This window comes from Pseudophryne corroboree, chromosome 11 (genome assembly GCF_028390025.1).
Source record: "Pseudophryne corroboree isolate aPseCor3 chromosome 11, aPseCor3.hap2, whole genome shotgun sequence".
Taxonomy (NCBI): Eukaryota; Metazoa; Chordata; class Amphibia; order Anura; family Myobatrachidae; genus Pseudophryne; species Pseudophryne corroboree.
The window spans coordinates 301,793,790-301,817,225 of NC_086454.1; the positions used below are offsets into that span (position 1 = coordinate 301,793,790).

The 23,436-nt window shown below is 48.4% G+C and overlaps 1 protein-coding gene across 1 annotated transcript in view; it reads left to right on the forward strand.

Moving 5' to 3' along the window:
- CDH15 (cadherin 15) overlaps positions 1–23,436 on the forward strand; it is a 97,610-nt gene that overhangs the window by 66,616 nt on the left and 7,558 nt on the right. The window contains exons 6-10 of the mRNA XM_063945534.1: positions 5,377–5,537; positions 5,632–5,760; positions 5,962–6,147; positions 6,678–6,931; positions 20,059–20,201. Of these exons, the coding sequence (XP_063801604.1) occupies positions 5,377–5,537; positions 5,632–5,760; positions 5,962–6,147; positions 6,678–6,931; positions 20,059–20,201 (873 nt within the window). The remainder of the gene's footprint in view (positions 1–5,376; positions 5,538–5,631; positions 5,761–5,961; positions 6,148–6,677; positions 6,932–20,058; positions 20,202–23,436) is intronic.

Consider the following 23,436-nt stretch of genomic DNA (forward strand, 5'->3'; position numbering starts at 1 on the left):
GCCCTTCTTGGGCATAATTCTGGACACGGACCAGAAGAGGGTTTATCTCCCAATAGAGAAGGCCCAGGAACTCATGACTCTGGTCAAGAACCTATTGAAACCAAAACAGATGTCAGTGCACTCGAGTCCTGGGAAAAGATGGTGGCGTCATACGAGGCCATTCCCTTCGGCAGGTTCCATGCGAGGACTTTCCAATGAGACCTACTGGACAAGTGGTCCGGGTCACATCTTCAGATGCATCGGTTGATCACCCTGTCCCCCAGGGCCAGGGTGTCACTACTGTGGTGGCTGCAGAGTGCTCACCTTCTCGAGGGCCGCAGATTCGGCATTCAGGACTGGATCCTGGTGACCACGGACGCAAACCTCCGAGGTTGGGGAGCAGTCACACAGGGAAGAAATTTACAGGGTCTTTGGTCAAGTCAAGAGACTTGTCTTCACATCAACATCCTGGAGCTAAGGGCCATATACAACGCCCTACGTCAAGCGGAGACCTTACTTCGCGACCGACCAGTTCTGATCCAGTCAGACATCACCACCGCAGTGGCTCATGTAAACCGCCAAGGCGGCACAAGGAGCAGAGTGGCAATGGCGGAAGCCACCAGAATTCTTCGCTGGGCGGAGAATCATGTAAGCACACTGTCAGCAGTGTTCATTCCGGGAGTGGACAACTGGGAAGCAGACTTCCTCAGCAGACACGACCTACACCCGGGAGAGTGGGGACTTCATCCAGAAGTCTTCGCACAGATTGTGAGTCGGTGGGAACTGCCACAGATAGACATGATGGCGTCCCGCCTCAACAAAAAGCTACAGAGGTATTGCGCCAGGTCAAGAGACCCTCAGGCAGTAGCGGTAGACGCCCTAGTGACACCGTGGGTGTTCCGGTCAGTCTATGTATTTCCTCCTCTTCCTCTCATACCAAAGGTGTTGAGGATAGTAAGAAGAAAAGGAGTGAGAACAATCCTCATTGTTCCAGATTGGCCAAGACGGACCTGGTATCCAGATCTGCAGGAACTGATCACAGAAGATCCATGGCCTCTTCCTCTAAGACAGGACCTGTTGCAACAGGGACCCTGTCTGTTCCAAGACTTACCGCGGCTGCGTTTGACGGCATGGCGGTTGAACGCCGGATCCTAGCAGAAAAAGGCATTCCGGTTGAGGTTATCCCTACGCTGATAAAGGCTAGGAAGGAAGTAACAGCAAAACATTATCACTGTATATGGCGAAAATATGTTTCTTGGTGTGAGGCCAAGAATGCTCCTACGGAAGAATTCCATGTGGGTCGTTTCCTTCACTTCCTACAAACTGGAGTGAATTTGGGCCTTAAATTAGGTTCCATTAAGGTCCAGATTTCGGCCCTATCCATTTTCTTTCAAAAAGAATTGGCTTCTCTCCCAGAAGTTCAGACTTTTGTAAAGGGAGTGCTGCATATTCAGCATCCTTTTGTGCCTCCGGTGGCACCTTGGGATCTTAACGTGGTGTTAAGTTTCCTAAAGTCACACTGGTTTGAACCACTTAAAACGGTAGAGTTGAAATATCTCACGTGGAAGGTGGTCATGTTATTAGCCTTGGCTTCGGCTAGGCGAGTGTCTGAATTAGCGGCTTTGTCACATAAAAGGCCCTATTTGGTTTTCCATATGGATAGAGCAGAATTGCGGACCCGTTCGCAATTTCTGCCAAAAGTGGTTTAATCTTTTCATATGAACCAACCTATTGTGGTGCCTGTGGCTACACGTGACTTGGAGGATTCTGAGTTACTTGATGTGGTCAGGGCTTTGAAAATTTACGTAGCCAGAACGGCTAGTCAGGAAAACTGAAGCGCTGTTTGTCCTGTATGCATCCAACAAGATTGGTGCCCCTGCTTCAAAGCAAACTATTGCTCGCTGGATTTGTAACACGATTCAGCAAGCGCATTCTACGGCTGGTTTGCCGTTACCAAAATCGGTCAAGGCCCATTCCACTAGGAAGGTGGGCTCTTCTTGGGCGGCTGCCCGTGGGGTCTCGGCACTACAGCTGTGTCGAGCTGCTACTTGGTCGGGTTCAAACACTTTTGCAATATTCTACAAGTTTGATACCCTGGCTGAGGAGGACCTCATGTTTGCTCAATCGGTGCTGCAGAGTCATCCGCACTCTCCCGCCCGTTTGGGAGCTTTGGTATAATCCCCATGGTCCTTACGGAGTCCCCAGCATCCTCTAGGACGTTAGAGAAAATAAGATTGTACTTACCGGTAAATCTATTTCTCGTAGTCCGTAGAGGATGCTGGGCGCCCGTCCCAAGTGCGGACTTCTTCTGCAATACTTGTATATACTTACTGCTTCAATAAGGGTTATGTTATAGTTGCATCGGTCTTGAACTGATGATATGTTGTTTTCATACTGTTAACTGGGTAGTTACCACAAGTTATACGGTATGATTGGTGTGGCTGGTATGAATCTTGCCCTTGGCAAAATCCTTTCCTCGTACTGTCCATCTCCTCTGGGCACAGTTTCTCTAACTGAGGTCTGGAGGAGGGGCATAGAGGGAGGAGCCAGTGCACACCAGGAACTAAATTCTTTCTTAAAGTGCCCATGTCTCCTGCGGAGCCCGTCTATCCCCATGGTCCTTACGGAATCCTCAGCATCCTCTACGGACTACGAGAAATAGATTTACCGGTAAGTAAAATCTTATTTTCTCTTTATATCTGAGCCAGCACTCTTTATAAAGCCCTGTCTGAAGAGAATAGCACACCCAGGCAAAAAGGGAATATTGGCCATTCACATCAGTCCACTCCACACAGTTCGGGCAGTGGTGGGAACAGAACCCATGACCTCAGCGCTGTGAGGCAGTAATGCTATCCATTACACCATCCGTACTGCCCCATGGTGTGCAATTGTATATTTGTTCCATCAAAGACTTTTTGGGAACATTTTCAGATTCCCCAAAATTTTAAAGAATATCCTAAATACAGTTATTGCACTAGTGATTGTTAAATGGCAGTTATCCAAAGTTTCTATTGTTAATCATTTTTTTCCGCTGCCTCCAAACTACATTCCAAATATTAACCTCCCCCCACTTCCTTTTTTTTAAGGCAATGTTGAGATGTCATGTGCAAATAAAACACAGTTACACCGTTGCTTAGCAGTGTAAATATACGCTCCATTTGCCAAGCAATTGTCACATACCATTTACATTACTAGAACTGACTGTCCGGTAACACTTTATCTGCTGGGTTATAGCCCTGTCGGCAGTGGTTGATGGCAACTACAGGAAAATGATTGCTGTGACAGCCTCCAATACATTTATTGGATGTCTATAGAAACCTGTAATAGTGAAAGATCTCCAGCCAGTGTGTTAGTTTAAACTGTGACCATCTTGTCTCCAATGTTCCTCAGAAACCTTGGTTATGACAGTGATAGGGGTGGAGTTTAGTTGCTGTAACCAAGGTCAGATTCAGGCCTATACATAAAAATAGGCCCCTCAATGTGGCTGCGTGATTAAATATTAACATTGTATTTCTAGTTTTCTCACAAAATTATGCAAATTTTCTATTTTTTATATATTTAGGCAGACTGGGGCTGGGGGGCAGATGTACTAAAGCCTTGGAGAGTGACAAAGGGGAGAGAGATAAAGTACCAGCCAATCAGCTCCTAACTGCCCTGTTACAGGCTGTGTTTGAAAAATGACAGGAGCTGGTTGGTTGGTAGTTTATCTCTCTCCACTTTATCACTCTCCAAGGCTTCGTACATCTGCCCCTGGTAGTGTAGGGTGTGTACACGCCCATATGGCACTGGCCACACCCACACAGCACTGCTCCCAGTTCCTCCTTTTCTCAGTATAGGCCCTTGAACATTTTCAGCCCCAGGCCCATGTTGCCCTTAATCTGTCCCTGGCTGACCATCTCATGTTCTGAATTCTCCAGGAACCCTGGTTATGAGGGTGATAGGGGTGGAGCTTAGTATAAACCATAGTAACATTGTGTCTGACATTCCCCAGGAACCCTGGTTATGATGGTGATAGGGGTGGAGCTTAGTATAAGCCGTAGTAACGTTGTGTCTGACATTCCCCAGGAACCCTGGTTATGAGGGTGATAGGAGTGAAGCTTAGTATAAGCCGTAGTAACGTTGTGTCTGACATTCCCCAGGAACCCTGGTTATGAGGGTGATAGGGGTGGAGCTTAGTATAAACCATAGTAATGTTGTGTCTGACATTCCCCAGGAACCCTGGTTATGAGGGTGATAGGGGTGAAGCTTAGTATAAGCCGTAGTAACGTTGTGTCTGACATTCCCCAGGAACCCTGGTTATGATGGTGATAGGGGTGGAGCTTAGTATAAGCCGTAGTAACGTTGTGTCTGACATTCCCCAGGAACCCTGGTTATGAAGGTGATAGGGGTGGAGCTTAGTATAAACCATAGTAACGTTGTGTCTGACATTCCCCAGGAACCCTGGTTATGAGGGTGATAGGGGTGAAGCTTAGTATAAGCCGTAGTAACGTTGTGTCTGACATTCCCCAGGAACCCTGGTTATGAGGGTGATAGGGGTGGAGCTTAGTATAAGCCATAGTAACATTGTGTCTGACATCCCCCAGGAACCCTGGTTATGAGGGTGATAGGGTTGGAGCTTAGTATAAGCCGTAGTAACGTTGTGTCTGACATTCCCCAGGAACCCTGGTTATGAGGGTGATAGGGGTGGAGCTTAGTATAAGCTGTAGTAACATTGTGTCTGACATCCCCCAGGAACCCTGGTTATGAGGGTGATAGGGGTGGAGCTTAGTATAAGCCGTAGTAACGTTGTGTCTGACATTCCCCAGGAACCCTGGTTATGAGGGTGATAGGGGTGGAGCTTAGTATAAGCTGTAGTAACATTGTGTTTGACATTCCCCAGGAACCCTGGTTATGAGGGTGATAGGGGTGGAGCTTAGTATAAGCTGTAGTAACGTTGTGTCTGACATTCCCCAGGAACCCTGGTTATGATGGTAATAGGGGTGGAGCTTAGTATAAGCCGTAGTAACGTTGTGTCTGACATTCCCCAGGAACCCTGGTTATGATGGTGATAGGGGTGGAGCTTAGTATAACCCATAGTAACATTGTGTCTGACATTCCCCAGGAACCCTGGTTATGATGGTAATAGGGGTGGAGCTTAGTATAAGCCGTAGTAACGTTGTGTCTGACATTCCCCAGGAACCCTGGTTATGATGGAGATAGGGGTGGAGCTTAGTATAACCCATAGTAACATTGTGTCTGACATTCCCCAGGAACCCTGGTTATGATGGTAATAGGGGTGGAGCTTAGTATAAGCCGTAGTAACGTTGTGTCTGACATTCCCCAGGAACCCTGGTTATGATGGTGATAGGGGTGGAGCTTAGTATAACCCATAGTAACATTGTGTCTGACATTCCCCAGGAACCCTGGTTATGAAGGTGATAGCCACAGATGCAGATGACACAAACACAGACAACGCTCAGCTGAAATATTCCATTATTGAGCAGGAGAGACCGGAGATATTCAGCATTAACCAGGACACGGGTGAAATCAGGACTGTCCAAGTCGGACTGGACAGAGAAGTAATGAGCCATCCAGATTCAGCTTACACAGCAGAGTTACTGGTGATTAGTTTATGGGGAACATAACACAAATACTTTTTTTCCATACATACAGGTGGTGGGATCATACAACCTCACTGTACAGGTGGCCGATATGATGGGGAAGGGTCTATCCAGCACAGCTAGAGCAATTATTGCCATAGGCGACCTCAATGATAACCCACCTGAGTTTACGCAAGATGAGGTACTATTTGTGTTTGTCATTTTGTCTTACTGTCTTTTAGTCTGGTTGCTTACTGCATGGAATTGTGCGGGCCTATGTTATGAACTGTGCCTGGAGCTGCAAGTCCATCAGCTTCCATATACGTTACACACTGCTACATGGTATACTTTTTTTATTTTTCTGTGTGAATCTAATTTCCTTATATCTATTATGTGGCTTTAGTTCCTCATGGAGGTGCCTGAGCAGAGCAGTGGTATGGATATTGGGAGAGTAAGCGTAACAGACCGAGACCTCCGTGGCTCCCCCAATTGGTTGGTGCAATACTCTATCATCAGTGGAGACCCTCAGGGTGCATTCTCGATTCGCACAGAGCCCCAGACCAATGAGGGAATTCTTTCCGTTGTCAAGGTAACCAGTCTACACAAGGGGATTCTGTTATGGAACTTTGCGTGATATGTTTTTTTGGATTGTTTTTCTTCATACTCCATATTTTATACCTTTTAATTACATGTATTTCCCTTATTTCACTCTCTGTGGGTATAGCTTACTTATTGCCACAATACAGTGTAGCTTATATTTATCAATACTTAAGGACACACTTACTGTACATCCTAAAAAAATACTTTTAATAGATTCTGGGTACAATGTTATCATTGTTGCAGCAAAAAATTTTTTGGACATTTTCCAATTTCTCAAATTTTCAAGAATACCCGTAATAGATGAGTCTCACTAACACCAATATAGAACATAAGGGTTTATTAAATCTATATTTTTATATACAAATTATTATACCAACTGTTCACTGCTGCTGAACTTTGTTGTGCCTAAAAAAATAAAAGATGGTATTGTAGATCCAGAGATGTTTTCCTTACATGCAGTACAACAATGCTCATGCATCAAAACTCAGTAATAACTGTCCACAACATTGTACCTTCAAGCCACTAGACCACGAGACAAAGGGCATACACAACTTGACAGTGACTGCTCAGAATGAGGTCCAGCTCATCGCCTCGGTCCCCCACACATTCCGCTCCCAAGCACTGGTCAAGGTCATTGTAAAGAACCTAAATGAACCACCAGTCTTCTCGGAGAACCCCATGGTGGTGAGAGTGAAAGAGAGGATTATGCCGGGAAGTGTCATTGGTGCTTATACTGCAATAGATCCAGACATCAGCCTGGTCCAGGAGATCAGGTGAGACATTTCTACCACTTATCATAATATCATTTGTGGAAGTTTCTTCATTTATTTTTAATTTTTTTCCTGGTTGGCTAGGCTAGGACGGAGATGGGGCTAAAAGTTGGTGTATGCTCTTCTACCCACTTTGTACTTTATTGATTATCTTTTCCTTGGAGTTCCATGCTGGCATCACCGTGGGCAATGTTACTCAAAAACAGTAGAAAGTTGATATGTTCTGGTAACTGAAACGCCTGCCAAACCTATGCCAACTATCCTCCATCTTCCACAGAGGTCTCACCTTGCAACAACTCTAGCCATAATATAGGCACCCAGGAAAGTCCTGCATTTCTATACATGGCCCCGATCTTGCTGGGATGTCATACTCTAATTCACCAATGAGCCACACCTTTGTGGACACCTGCCTCACCTCACCGCACCGCACATCACTGGTGGAAGCCCTTGCCTTCCGTAAACTTTGCATCCCTCATTCACCCGGTATCCGGATGATAGATAGTGTCTAGGTTGACAGTCAATGGTTAAATGTCAATGGTCGACAGGCATTAGGTCAACAGAGATGAAACGTCAACAGTGCTTAAGAGTGACAGGCTCAAAAGGTCAACATGAGAATGGTCGACACACAAATGTAAACGTGTTTTTTTACGTTATCCCAACATTTGCTCATTTACTATCCACACGGACTAGGATTAGGAATAGTAACCCGTGGCGAGCGCAGCGGTAGAGGAGAAAGCCACCTTGCCTGAAGCATGGCGAGCGTATATGTTTTACTGATGGTGGTTACATATTACCAAACGTACAAGTTTTAACCCATAAAAAACTTGTGTCAACCATTTGTGTGTCAGTCATTGTCATGTCGACCTTTTAAACATTGTCAACTTTTTGTACCTGTTGACCATTTGGTGTCGACCTAAATACTGTAGATAATCTACACCACACCGCATTTACCCAGGTGTTTCCATGTTTGCATGACAGCTGCCTGTAGTACTCACAAAGTTACAGCCATCATAATCTGGAATCTGGTGCATCTGGAGTTAGCTCCGGCCATAAGTGACACTTCTGTGTGCCACATAAATACATCAGATATACTATAGAGGTCCATAATCCCCATTTCTCTAACGTCCTAGTGGATGCTGGGGACTCCGAAAGGACCATGGGGAATAGCGGCTCCGCAGGAGACTGGGCACAAAAGTAAAAGCTTTAGGACTACCTGGTGTGCACTGGCTCCTCCCCCTATGACCCTCCTCCAAGCCTCAGTTAGATTTTTGTGCCCGAACGAGAAGGGTGCATACTAAGGGGCTCTCCTGAGCTGCTTAGAGTAAAAGTTTAAAGTAGGTTTTTTATTTTCAGTGAGACCTGCTGGCAACAGGCTCACTGCACCGAGGGACTAAGGGGAGAAGAAGCGAACTCACCTGCGTGCAGAGTGGATTGGGCTTCTTAGGCTACTGGACATTAGCTCCAGAGGGACGATCACAGGCCCAGCCATGGATGGGTCCCAGAGCCGCGCCGCCGGCCCCCTTACAGAGCCAGAAGACTGAAGAGGTCCGGAAAATCAGCGGCAGAAGACGTCCTGTCTTCAATAAGGTAGCGCACAGCACCGCAGCTGTGCGCCATTGCTCTCAGCACACTTCACACTCCGGTCACTGAGGGTGCAGGGCGCTGGGGGGGGCGCCCTGAGACGCAATAAAAATACCTTTTTTGGCAAAAAATACATCACATATAGCTCCTGGGCTATATGGATGCATTTAACCCCTGCCAATTTTTCCATAAAAAAGCGTGAGAAAGGCCGCCGAGAAGGGGGCGGAGCCTATCTCCTCAGCACACTGGCGCCATTTTTTCCTCACAGCTCCGTTGGAGGAAGGCTCCCTGACTCTCCCCTGCAGTCCTGCACTACAGAAACAGGGTAAAACAAGAGAGGGGGGGGCACTAATTTGGCAGATAAATATATACAGCAGCTATATCAGGGAATAACACTTATATAAGGTTATCCCTATATATATATAGCGCTCTGGTGTGTGCTGGCAAACTCTCCCTCTGTCTCCCCAAAGGGCTAGTGGGGTCCTGTCCTCTATCAGAGCATTCCCTGTGTGTGTGCTGTGTGTCGGTACGTTGTGTCGACATGTATGAGGAGGAAAATGGTGTGGAGGCGGAGCAATTGCCTGTGTTAGTGATGTCACCCCCTAGGGAGTCGACACCTGACTGGATGGTCTTATGGAAAGAATTACGTGATAGTGTCAGCACTTTACAAAAGACTGTTGACGACATGAGACAGCCGGCAAATCAGTTAATACCTGTACAGGCGTCTCAAACACCGTCAGGGGCTATAAAACGCCCATTACCTCAGGTCGATACAGACACTGACACTGACTCCAGTGTCGACGGTGAGGAAACAAACGTATTTTCCAGTAGGGCCACACGTTACATGATCACGGCAATGAAGGAGGTTTTGAACATTTCTGATACTACAAGTACCACAAAAAAGGGTATTATGTGGGGTGTGAAAAAACTACCCGTAGTTTTTCCTGAATCAGATGAATTAAATGAGGTGTGTGATGAAGCGTGGGTTTCCCCCGATAAAAAACTGCTAATTTCTAAAAAATTATTGGCATTATACCCTTTCCCGCCAGAGGTTAGGGCACGTTGGGAAACACCCCCTAGGGTAGATAAGGCGCTCACACGCTTATCAAAACAAGTGGCGTTACCGTCTCCTGATACGGCCGCCCTCAAGGAACCAGCTGATAGGAAGCTGGAAAATATCCTAAAAAGTATATACACACATACTGGTATTATACTGCAACCAGCAATCGCCTCAGCCTGGATGTGCAGTGCTGGGGTGGCTTGGTCGGATTCCCTGACTGAAAATATTGATACCCTGGACAGGGACAATATATTATTGACTATAGAGCATTTAAAGGATGCATTTCTATATATGCGTGATGCACAGAGGGATATTTGCACTCTGGCATCAAGAGTAAGTGCAATGTCCATTTCTGCCAGAAGAGGGTTATGGACGCGACAGTGGTCAGGTGATGCGGATTCCAAACGGCATATGGAAGTATTGCCGTATAAAGGGGAGGAGTTATTTGGGGTCGGTCTATCGGACCTGGTGGCCACGGCAACGGCTGGGAAATCCACCTTTTTACCCCAGGTCACCTCTCAGCAGAAAAAGATACCGTCTTTTCAGGCTCAGTCCTTTCGTCCCCATAAGGGCAAGCGGGCAAAAGGCCACTCATATCTGCCCCGGGGCAGAGGAAGGGGAAAAAGACTGCAGCAGACAGCCTCTTCCCACGAACAGAAGCCCTCCCCCGCTTCTGCCAAGTCCTCAGCATGACGCTGGGGCCTTACAAGCGGACTCAGGCACGGTGGGGGCCCGTCTCAAGAATTTCAGCGCGCAGTCGGCTCACTCGCAAGTGGACCCCTGGATCCTGCAGGTAGTATCTCAGGGGTACAAATTGGAATTCGAGACGTCTCCCCCTCGCCGGTTCCTGAAGTCTGCTTTACCAACGTCTCCCCCCGACAGGGAGGCGGTATTGGAAGCCATTCACAAGCTGTATTCCCAGCAGGTGATAATCAAGGTACCCCTCCTACAACAGGGAAAGGGGTATTATTCCACGCTGTTTGTGGTACCGAAGCCGGACGGCTCGGTGAGACCCATTTTAAATCTGAAATCCTTGAACACTTACATAAAAAGGTTCAAGTTCAAGATGGAGTCACTCAGAGCAGTGATAGCGAACCTGGAAGAAGGGGACTATATGGTGTCTCTGGACATCAAGGATGCTTACCTCCATGTCCCAATTTGCCCTTCTCACCAAGGGTACCTCAGGTTTGTGGTACAGAACTGTCACTATCAGTTTCAGACGCTGCCGTTTGGATTGTCCACGGCACCCCGGGTCTTTACCAAGGTAATGGCCGAAATGATGATTCTTCTTCGAAGAAAAGGCGTCTTAATTATCCCTGACTTGGACGATCTCCTGATAAGGGCAAGGTCCAGAGAACAGTTAGAGGTCGGATTAGCACTATCTCAAGTAGTACTACGACAGCACGGATGGATTCTAAATATTCCAAAATCGCAGCTGATTCCGACGACACGTCTGCTGTTCCTAGGGATGATTCTGGACACAGTACAGAAAAAGGTGTTTCTCCCGGAGGAGAAAGCCAGGGAGTTATCCGACCTAGTCAGGAACCTCCTAAGACCAGGCCAAGTGTCAGTGCATCAATGCACAAGGGTCCTGGGAAAGATGGTGGCTTCTTACGAAGCGATTCCATTCGGCAGATTCCACGCAAGAACTTTTCAGTGGGATCTGCTGGACAAATGGTCCGGATCGCATCTTCAAATGCATCAGCGGATAACCCTGTCTCCAAGGACAAGGGTGTTTCTCCTGTGGTGGTTACAGAGTGCTCATCTCCTAGAGGGCCGCAGATTCGGCATTCAGGATTGGGTCCTGGTGACCACGGATGCCAGCCTGAGAGGCTGGGGAGCAGTCACACAGGGAAAAAATTTCCAGGGCTTGTGGTCAAGCATGGAAACGTCACTTCACATAAATATCCTGGAACTAAGGGCCATTTACAATGCCCTAAGTCAGGCAAGGCCTCTGCTTCAGGGTCAGCCGGTGTTGATCCAGTCGGACAACATCACGGCAGTCGCCCACGTAAACAGACAGGGCGGCACAAGAAGCAGGAGGGCAATGACGGAAGTTGCAAGGATTCTTCGCTGGGCGGAGAATCATGTGATAGCACTGTCAGCAGTGTTCATTCCGGGAGTGGACAACTGGGAAGCAGACTTCCTCAGCAGACACGATCTTCACCCGGGGGAGTGGGGACTTCACCCAGAAGTCTTCCACATGATTGTGAACCGTTGGGAAAAACCAAAGGTGGACATGATGGCGTCCCGCCTCAACAAAAAACTGGACAGATATTGCGCCAGGTCAAGGGACCCTCAGGCAATAGCTGTGGACGCTCTGGTAACACCGTGGGTGTACCAGTCAGTATATGTGTTCCCTCCTCTGCCTCTCATACCCAAGGTACTGAGAATCATAAGAAGGAGAGGTGTAAAGACTATACTCGTGGCTCCGGATTGGCCAAGAAGGACTTGGTTCCCGGAAATTCAAGAGATGCTCACGGAAGACCCGTGGCCTCTACCTCTAAGAAAGGACCTGCTCCAGCAGGGACCATGTCTGTTCCAAGACTTACCGCGGCTGCGTTTGACGGCATGGCGGTTGAACGCCGGATTCTGAAGGAAAAAGGCATTCCAGATGAAGTCATCCCTACCCTGATCAAAGCCAGGAAGGATGTAACTGTGCAACATTATCACCGTATTTGGCGTAAATATGTTGCGTGGTGTGAGGCCAGGAAGGCCCCTACAGAGGAATTTCAACTGGGTCGATTCCTGCATTTCCTGCAAACAGGACTGTCTATGGGCCTCAAATTAGGGTCCATTAAGGTTCAAATTTCGGCCCTGTCAATATTCTTCCAAAAAGAACTAGCTTCAGTTCCTGAAGTTCAGACGTTTGTCAAGGGGGTACTGCATATACAGCCTCCTTTTGTGCCTCCAGTGGCACCTTGGGATCTCAATGTAGTTTTGGGATTCCTAAAATCACATTGGTTTGAACCACTCACCACTGTGGACTTAAAATATCTCACATGGAAAGTGGTAATGCTGTTAGCCTTGGCTTCAGCCAGGCGTGTATCAGAATTGGCGGCTTTATCCTATAAAAGCCCTTACCTAATTTTTCATACGGACAGGGCAGAATTGAGGACTCGCCCTCAATTTCTCCCGAAGGTGGTTTCAGCATTTCACTTAAACCAGCCTATTGTGGTGCCTGCGGCTACTAGGGACTTGGAGGATTCCAAGTTGCTGGACGTAGTCAGGGCCCTGAAAATATATGTTTCCAGGACGGCTGGAGTCAGAAAATCTGACTCGCTGTTTATCCTGTATGCACCCAACAAGCTGGGTGCTCCTGCTTCTAAGCAGACGATTGCTCGTTGGATTTGTAGTACAATTCAGCTTGCACATTCTGTGGCAGGCCTGCCACAGCCAAAATCTGTAAAAGCCCATTCCACACGGAAAGTGGGCTCATCTTGGGCGGCTGCCCGAGGGGTCTCGGCTTTACAACTTTGCCGAGCAGCTACTTGGTCAGGGGCAAATACATTTGCAAAATTCTACAAATTTGATACCCTGGCTGAGGAGGACCTGGAGTTCTCTCATTCGGTGCTGCAGAGTCATCCGCACTCTCCCGCCCGTTTGGGAGCTTTGGTATAATCCCCATGGTCCTTTCGGAGTCCCCAGCATCCACTAGGACGTTAGAGAAAATAAGAATTTACTTACCGATAATTCTATTTCTCATAGTCCATCCCAAGTGCTGATTGTCTGCAATACTTGTACATAGTTATTGTTACAAAAATCGGGTTATTATTGTTGTGAGCCATCTTTTCAGAGGCTCCTCTGTTATCATGCTGTTAACTGGGTTCAAATCACAAGTTGTACGGTGTGATTGGTGTGGCTGGTATGAGTCTTACCCGGGATTCAAAATCCTTCCTTATTGTGTACGCTCGTCCGGGCACAGTATCCTAACTGAGGCTTGGAGGAGGGTCATAGGGGGAGGAGCCAGTGCACACCAGGTAGTCCTAAAGCTTTTACTTTTGTGCCCAGTCTCCTGTGGAGCCGCTATTCCCCATGGTCCTTTCGGAGTCCCCAGCATCCACTACGGACTATGAGAAATAGAATTATCGGTAAGTAAATTCTTATTTTATCATCATAATTCAGCCCTGGATGGGTTATGGATATTCTTGGACCTCTATACTGAAATGCCAAATGCAGGCTATGGAGATAGGGTCTAATTGAGAGACGAAAGCAGTGTCTATTTTTCCAAGGTTGAGCGATCTTTTGCTACTGCACATGGACAAAAAATAAGATTTTACTCACCGGTAAATCTATTTCTCGTAGTCCGTAGTGGATGCTGGGGACTCCGTAAGGACCATGGGGAATAGACGGGCTCCGCAGGAGACTGGGCACTCTATAAGAAAGATTTGGTACTATCTGGTGTGCACTGGCTCCTCCCTCTATGCCCCTCCTCCAGACCTCAGTTAGGATACTGTGCCCGGAAGAGCTGACACAATAAGGAAGGATTTTTGAATCCCGGGTAAGACTCATACCAGCCACACCAATCACACCGTATAACTCGTGATACTATACCCAGTTAACAGTATGAAATATAACTGAGCCTCTCAACAGATGGCTCAACAATAACCCTTTAGTTAGGCAATAACTATATACAAGTATTGCAGACAATCCGCACTTGGGATGGGCGCCCAGCATCCACTACGGACTACGAGAAATAGATTTACCGGTGAGTAAAATCTTATTTTCTCTAACGTCCTAGTGGATGCTGGGGACTCCGAAAGGACCATGGGGATTATACCAAAGCTCCCAAACGGGCGGGAGAGTGCGGATGACTCTGCAGCACCGAATGAGAGAACTCCAGGTCCTCCTCAGCCAGGGTATCAAATTTGTAGAATTTTGCAAACGTGTTTGCCCCTGACCAAGTAGCAGCTCGGCAAAGTTGTAAAGCCGAGACCCCTCGGGCAGCCGCCCAAGATGAGCCCACCTTCCGTGTGGAATGGGCTTTTACAGATTTAAGCTGCGGTAAGCCTACCGCAGAATGCGCCAGCTGAATAGTGCTACAAATCCAGCGCGCAATAGACTGCTTAGAAGCAGGAGCACCTATCTTGTTGGGTGCATACAGGACAAAAAGCGAGTCAGTCTTTCTGACTCCAGCCGTCCTGGAAACATAAAGTTTCAAGGCCCTGACTACATCCAGTAACTTGGAATCCTCCAAGTCCCCAGTAGCCGCAGGCACCACAATAGGTTGGTTCAAGTGAAAAGCAGATACCACCTTAGGGAGAAACTGGGGACGGGTCCTCAATTCTGCCCTATCCATATGAAAAATCAGATACGGGCTTTTACAAGACAAGGCCGCCAATTCTGACACACGCCTGGCCGAAGCCAAGGCCAATAGCATGACCACTTTCCACGTGAGATATTTCAGATCCACAGTTTTAAGTGGTTCAAACCAATGTGATTTTAGGAAACTCAACACCACATTGAGATCCCAAGGTGCCACAGGAGGCACAAAAGGGGGCTGAATATGAAGCACTCCCTTTACAAAAGTCTGAACTTCAGGCAGTGAAGCCAGTTCTTTCTGGAAGAAAATCAACAGGGCCGAAATCTGGACTTTAATGGAACCCAATTTTAGGCCCATAGTCACTCCCGACTGTAGGAAGTGTAGAAAGCGACCCAGCTGAAATTCCTCGGGGCCTTCCTGGCCTCACACCACGCAACATATCTCCGCCAAATACTGTGATAATGGTTTGCGGTTACTTCTTTCCTGGCTTTTATTAGCGTAGGAATGACTTCCTCCGGAATGCCCTTTTCCTTTAGGATCCGGAATTCAACCGCCATGCCGTCAAACGCAGCCGCGGTAAGTCTTGGAACAGACAGGGCCCCTGCTGCAGCAGATCCTGTCTGAGCGGTAGAGGCCATGGGTCCTCTGATTTCATTTCTTGAAATTCCGGGTACCAAGCCCTTCTTGGCCAATCCGGAACCACGAGTATCGTTCTTACTCCTCGCCTTCTTATTATTCTCAGTACCTTTGGTATGAGAGGCAGAGGAGGGAACACATAAACCGACTGGTACACCCACGGTGTCACTAGAGCGTCCACAGCTATCGCCTGAGGGTCCCTTGACCTGGCGCAATATCTCTTTAGTTTTTTGTTGAGGCGGGACGCCATCATGTCCACCTGTGGCCTTTCCCAACGGTTTACCAACAGTAGGAAGACTTCTGGATGAAGTCCCCACTCTCCCGGGTGTAGGTCGTGTCTGCTGAGGAAGTCAGCTTCCCAGTTGTCCACTCCCGGAATGAACACTGCTGACAGTGCTAGTACGTGATTTTCCGCCCATCGGAGAATCCTTGTGGCTTCCACCATCGCCATCCTGCTTCTTGTGCCGCCCTGTCGGTTCACATGGGCGACTGCCGTGATGTTGTCTGACTGGATCAGTACCGGCTGGCTTTGAAGCAGGGGTCTTGCCTGACTTAGGGCATTGTAAATGGCCCTTAGTTCCAGAATATTTATGTGTAGGGAAGTCTCCTGACTTGACCATAGTCCTTGGAAGTTTCTTCCCTGTGTGACTGCTCCCCAGCCTCGAAGGCTGGCATCCGTGGTTACCAGGACCCAGTCCTGTATGCCGAATCTGCGGCCCTCTAGAAGATGAGCACTCTGCAGCCACCACAGTAGAGACACCCTGGTCCTTGGAGACAGGGTTATCATTTGATACATCTGAAGATGCGATCCCGACCACTTGTCCAAGAGGTCCCACTGGAAGGTCCTTGTTCTGTGTCCAAAATCATCCCCAGGAACAGTAAGCGAGTGGAAGGAACCTGTTTAGAATCCAGCCATGCTGTTGTAGCACTTCCCGAGATAGTGCTACTCCGACCAGTAACTGCTCCCTGGACCTCGCCTTTATAAGGAGATCGTCCAAGTACGGGATAATTAAAACTCCCTTTTTTCGAAGGAGTATCATCATTTCTGCCATTACCTTGGTAAAGACCCTCGGTGCCGTGGACAGTCCAAACGGTAGTGTCTGGAATTGGTAATGGCAATCCTGTACCACAAATCTGAGGTACTCCTGATGAGGATGGTAAATGGGGACATGTAGGTGTAAGCATCCTTGATGTCCAAGGATACCATGTAATCCCCCTCCTCCAGGCTTGCAATAACCGCCCTGAGCGATTCCATCTTGAACTTGAATTTGTATGTGTTCAAGGATTTCAAATTTAAAATGGGTCTCACCGAACCGTCCGGTTTCGGTACCACAACCAGTGTGGAATAGTAACCCCGTCCTTGTTGAAGTAGGGGCACCTTGACTATCACCCGCTGGGAATACAGCTTGTGAATTGCCTCTAGCACAGCCTCCCTGCCAGAGGGAGTTGTCGGCAAGGCAGATTTGAGGAAACGGCGGGGGGGAGACGCCTCGAATTCCAGCTTGTACCCCTGAGATACTACTTGAAAAGGCTCCAGGGATCCACCTGTGAGCGAGGCCACTGATCGCTGAAATTTTTGAGGCGGCCCCCCACCGTACCTGGTTACGCCTGTGGAGCCCCCGCGTCATGCGGTGGACTCAGAGGAAGCGAGGGAAGAATTTTGATTCTGGGAACTGGCTGACTGGTGCAGCTTTTTCCCTCTTCCCTCGTCTCTGTGCAGAAAGGAAGCGCCGTTGACCCGCTTGCTTTTCTGAAGCCGAAAGGACTGTACCTGATAATACAGTGCTTTTCTTAGGCTGTGAGGAAACCTGAGGTAAAAAATTTTCATCCCAGCTGTTGCTGTGGATACGAGGTCCCAGAGACCATCCCCAAACAATTCCTCACCCTTATAAGGCTCTATGTGCCTTTTAAAGTCAGCATCACCTTTCCAGTGTCGGGTCTCTAATACCCTCCTGACAGAATGGACAGTGCAATAATTCTGTATGCCAGCCGGCAAAATATCCCTCTGTGCATCCCTCATATATAAGACGACGTCTTATGTTCGCAAAATAGTATCCCTGTTTGAAAGGGTTACAGACCACGCTGCAGTAGCACTATCTGCAGGTCTCAGTCTAGTACCTGAGTGTGTAAATACAGACTTCAGGATAGCCTCCTGCTATTTATCAGCAGGTACCTTCAAAGTGGCCGTATCCTAAGACGGCAGTGCCACCTTTGACAAACGTGTGAGCGCCTTATCCACCCTAGGGGATATCTCCCAGCGTAACTTATCCTCTGACGGGAAAGGGTACGCCATCAGTAACTTTTTAGAAATTACCAGTTTCTTATCGGGGGAACCCACGCTTTTTCACACCTCATTCACTCATTTGATGGGGGAACAAAACACTGCCTGCTTTTTCTCCCCACACATAAAACCCTTTTTTGTTTTTAGTGGTACTTGGGTTAATGTCAGAAATGTGTAACACATTTTTTGTTGCCGGGATCATGTAACGGATGTTCCTAGTGGATTGTGTATATGTCTCAACCTCGTCGACACTGGAGTCAGACTCCATGTCGACATCTGTGTCTGCCATCTGAGGGAGCGGGCGTTTTTAAGCCCCTGATGGCCTTTGAGACGCCTGGGCAGGCGCGGGCTGAAAAGCCGGCTGTCCCATAGCTGTTACGTCATCCAGCCTTTATGTAAGGAGTTGACACTGTCGGTTAATACCTTCCACCTATCCATCCACTCTGGTGTCGGCCCACAGGGGGCGACATCTCATTTATCGGCATCTGCTCCGCCTCCACATAAGCCTCCTCATCAAACATGTCGACACAGCCGTACCGACACACCGCACACACACAGGGAATGCTCTGACTGAGGACAGGACCCCACACAGCCCTTTGGGGAGACAGAGAGAGAGTTTGCCAGCACACACCGGAGCGCTATATAATGTAGGGATAAACACTATCACTGAGTGAATTTTCCCCAATAGCTGCTTGTATAAACAATATTGCGCCTAAATTTAGTGCCCCCCCTCTCTTTTTAACCCTTTGAGCCTGAAAACTACAGGGGAGAGCCTGGGGAGCTGTCTTCCAGCTACACTGTGAAGAGAAAATGGCGCCGGTGTGCTGAGGGAGATGGCTCCGCCCCTTTTTCGGCGGACCTTTCTCCCGCTTTTTTCTGTATTCTGGCAGGGGTAATTACCACATATATAGCCTCTGGGGCTATATATTGTGGCTATTTTGCCAGCCAAGGTGTTTTTATTGCTGCTCAGGGCGCCCCCCCCCAGCGCCCTGCACCCTCAGTGAACGGAGTGTGAAGTGTGTATGAGGAGCAATGGCGCACAGCTGCAGTGCTGTGCGCTACCTTGGTGAAGACTGAAGTCTTCTGCCGCCGATTTTCCGGACCATCTTCATGCTTCTGGCTCTGTAAGGGGGACGGCGGCGCGGCTCCGGGAACGAACACCAAGGACGGGTCCTGCGGTCGATCCCTCTGGAGCTAATGGTGTCCAGTAGCCTAAGAAGCCCAAGCTAGCTGCAAGCAGGTAGGTTCGCTTCTTCTCCCCTTAGTCCCTCGATGCAGTGAGCCTGTTGCCAGCAGGTCTCACTGTAAAATAAAAAACCTAATTTAAACTTTCTTTCTAGAAGCTCAGGAGAGCTCCTAGTGTGCAACCAGCTCGGGCCGGGCACAAAAATCTAACTGAGGTCTGGAGGAGGGTCATAGAGGGAGGAGCCAGTGCACACCAGATAGTACCAAATCTTTCTTATAGAGTGCCCAGTCTCCTGCGGAGCCCGTCTATTCCCCATGGTCCTTACGGAGTCCCCAGCATCCACTAGGACGTTAGAGAAAGTCCAGGAAACCCTTATTGTGCGCAAACCTAACTGGAATCGCTAACACCTGAGAAGAGGTTTGTGATCCCTGGGCATTTCAGCGCAGAGACTAGGAGATCTCTTAAAGTGAATGCAAAAAAGGTCAGTTTCATGAACGGGTTATATTTAGTTGGACTTTAGGAGAATAGCTAGCGTAGCCCCTAGGCTTCCCCAAATGTTGATGTGCGACCAGTGTTTGAGTATTTAAAGTCTCCATCGCAACTGCACAGACCACGGAGCCTGAACATTGGTGTCTCAACACTCCATCTCTTGGTGGAGCACTGGGAAGGCTGAGATTTACATGTGCATATTTCCGCAACCGCTATTGAGCGAGCAGCTGCGATCACAGATTCATTACCAACCATCCATGAATCAGACCACTAGAGTCCTAAGCGACTTCCTGTAATATCACAACCTACCTCCCCACCATCTCTGGAAGACAGAGCTATACAGGGTGACTAGACTGGCCGCCATCGGGAGTCATTTTCTGCAGCCAAGATTTTGCATACGACGCCAGAGATGTTTACTTCTCTAATAATAATAGTAGTAGTAGTAATAATCATCTCCCATTAATGGTGGGAGTAACGAGGGACTGTATACTTTGAGGATATAGACAATGAAAGCATTACATTATTTGTATACGATGACACGTCACATTAGGATGTTATGATGCAGCTTTTTATCTTCAATTATTCACGTGTCTTCTGGGTGTTTGTCCTCCTAATGGTGCCTCCTGTTTTCCAGATACTCGCTTATCTCTGACCCGGCAAACTGGCTGCTGTTGGATGGACAGTCTGGGCAGATAGGCACCAGATTCAGCATGGACCGAAAGTCACCGTTTCTACAGGGAGGGTGGTACACAGCGCTGATCGCTGCCAGCGACAACGGTGAGCACTAATGCAATATGATTCAGTATGGTTAGAACTGTTACTGTGTCACCAAATCCTGCTTACTTATTTCTCCAAATGGATATTTTCATTTTCTCTTACGTCATAGAGGATACTGGGGTTCCATTTAGTACCATGAGGTATAGACTGGTCCACTAGGAGCCATGGGCACTTTAAGAATTTCATAGTGTGGGCTGTCTCCTCCCTCTATGCCCCTCCTACCAGACTCAGTTTAGAAAATGTGCCCGGAGGAGCCGGTGATGCTTATGGAAGCTCCTGAATAGTTTCCTGCATTTATTTTATATGTTTGTTATTTTCAGGCAGGGCTGGTTGGCACCAGCCTGCCTGCTTCGTGGGACTTAGGGGAGGGGGGGGGGGGGGCACGACGGCCCAACCTCTTGAAGGGTTAATGGTCCTGTTCCCCGCTGACAGGACACTGAGCTCCTGAGGGAACTATGCGCAAGCCCCACCATGGCGAGCGTACATTCCCGCAGCACGCCGCCACCCCTAACAGAGCCAGAAGAAAGAAGAGTGGTGAGTATTAAGCTGGCATCCCGACTAGCGGGTCACCGGCCATTATGGCGGCATGAGGGCACAGAGATGCACGGCTTCTAACCGGGGAAGATTGCGTCTCCAGACACAGTACACAGCTGCATTTCAGTACACTGTACACAGTACCCACACTGGCAAAAACAGCCTTAAAACGGGTTTCTCTTCATTTTAAGCAACAGATTACCTCAGCCAGTATAAAAAAAACGGGAAGACCGCGCGCCTTTGAAGGGGCGGGGCTTCACTATGAGAGGATCCAGCTGCTCAGCAGCGCCATTTTCCCTCTGCAGTGGACACAGGCGCTGACCAACAGGGACGTGCAGCTCTGAACCGTGGTTTAATACTGATAAGAAATTTCAAATCCCTAAAAGGTTGCTCTCATCTTTTCCTTTTCCTCTGGAGGATAGGAAAAAATTAGAAAATCCACTGATAGTGGACGCATAAGTCTCTAGGCTGTCACGTAAAATTGCATTGCCTGTCCCTGGTGCAGCCTCCCTAAAAGATACGGCTGATCGTAAAATTGAGACTACACTCAAATCATTGTACACAGCTGCTGGGGTGGCCCAAAGACCCACTATTGCATGTGTGTGGATCACAAAAGCCATTGCTAAATGGTAAGGTAAGGTTAACTGAGGGGTTAAATTCCTTGTCTAAGGGGGGATGTTGTTTTACGCCTGCAGCATATACAAGACTCTGCAAACTTTATGGTGGAAGTCACAAAAGAGATAGGTTTGCTTTATGTACGCACCACCTCTATGGCAGTGTCAGCACGCAGGGGCTTGAGCCTACGCCAGTGGACGGCTGATGCGGACTCCAGGAAAGGCGTGGAAGGCCTACCATTCACTGGAGAAGCCTTGTTTGGAGACGAACTAGACAAATGGATCTCCAAAGCTACTGCGGGTAAGTCTACGTATCTTCCTTCCGCAGCTCCCCCAGCCAGGAAAGCTTATTCAGCTTCAAATTTACAGTCCTTTCGGAAAGCAAAGTTTAAGGGAAAATCCAGAGGTGCTTCTACAGCCTCCAGAGGCACAAGAGGTAAACCACGCAAACCAGCAACTGCAGGTGTTCAGGAACAGAGCTCAGGCTCTGCTTCCTCAAAGCCTTCAGCATGACGGTGGACCGCGAGGCCTGGAGGTCTGTCTGGTGGGAGCCCGACTACAATTTTTCAGTCGCATCTGGTCAAGTTCGTGCCGGGATCCCTAGGTAATAGATCTTATTTCCCAGGGCTACAGACTGGAGTTCCAAGAGCTCCCCCTTGACAGATTCTTCAAATCAGGCTTACCAGCTTCACAAGAGGCAAGTAGAACATTACAGCAGGCCATCAAAAAACTGGTACAGATAAGTCATTGTTCCAGTTCCACCTCATCTACACAACAAGGAATATTCCAACTTGTTTGTAGTACCGAAACCGGACGGTTCGGTACGTCCGATTCTGAACCTCAAGTCCTTGAACCCGTTCTTAAGAGTGTTCAAGTTCAAGATGGAGTCTCTGAGAGAGGTGATCTCAGGTCTGGAGGAAGGGGAATTCCTTGCGTCTCTGGATATCAAGGATGCGTACCTTCACATTCCGATGTGGCCGCCTCACCAGGCTTATCTATGGTTTGCACTGCAGGACTGTCACTACCAGTTCCAGGCCCTGCCATATGGTCTCTCCACGGCCCCGAGGATGTTCACCAAAGTGATGGCAGAGATGATGTTTATACTCCGCAAGCAGGGAGTGAACATAATTCCGTACCTGGACGATCTTCTGATAAAGACGCCATCCAGGGAGAGATTGCTGGACAGCATTGGCCTCTCAACCAAACTTCTCCAGGATCACGGGTGGATTCTGAACCTTCCGAAATCGCACCTAGCGCCAGCACGGAGGCTCCCATTCCTGGGAATGATACTGGACACGGAGTCGCAGAAAGTGTTTCTTCCGTTGGAAGAGGCATTGGTAATCCAGTCGATGGTTTGGGATGTCCTGAAGCCAACCCAGATATCAGTGCATCTATGCATTCGCCTTCTGGGGAAAATGGTGGCCTCTTACGAGGCGCTTCAATACGGATGGTTTCACGCACGATCTGTTGGACAAATGGTCCGGATCGCATCTTGACATGCACCAGATGATTCGTCTGTCACCAAAAGCCAGGATCTCCCTTCTGTGTTGGCTACAGACCTCACACCTCGTCGAGGGTCAGAGGTTTGGCATTCAGGACTGGATTCTGTTAACCACGGACGCAAGCCTCAGAGGTTGGAGAGCAATCACCCAGTAGGTGCAGTTTCAAGGAAGATGGTCAAGTCAGGAAGTTGTCCTTCCAATCAACATTCTGGAACTCAGGGGCATATACAACACCCTCCTGCAGGCCTCTTATCTTCTTCAGGATCGGGCCATTCAAGTCCAGTCGGACAATGTAACGGCAGTGACGTACATAAACCGATAAGGCGTAATGAAAAGCAGAGCAGCAATGTCAGAAGTGTCAAGAATTCTCATCTGGGCAGAAAAAAACGCTGTGGCATTATCAGCGGTCTTCATTCCGGGAGTAGACAACTGGGAAGCAGACTTCCTCAGCATACACGACCTGCACCTGGGGGAGTGGGGCCTTCACCCGGAAGTGTTCAGGTGCTTGACACATCGTTGGGGATATCCACAAATCGACATGATGGCCTCTCATCTCAACAAGAAGCTGAAGCGGTTTTGTTCCAG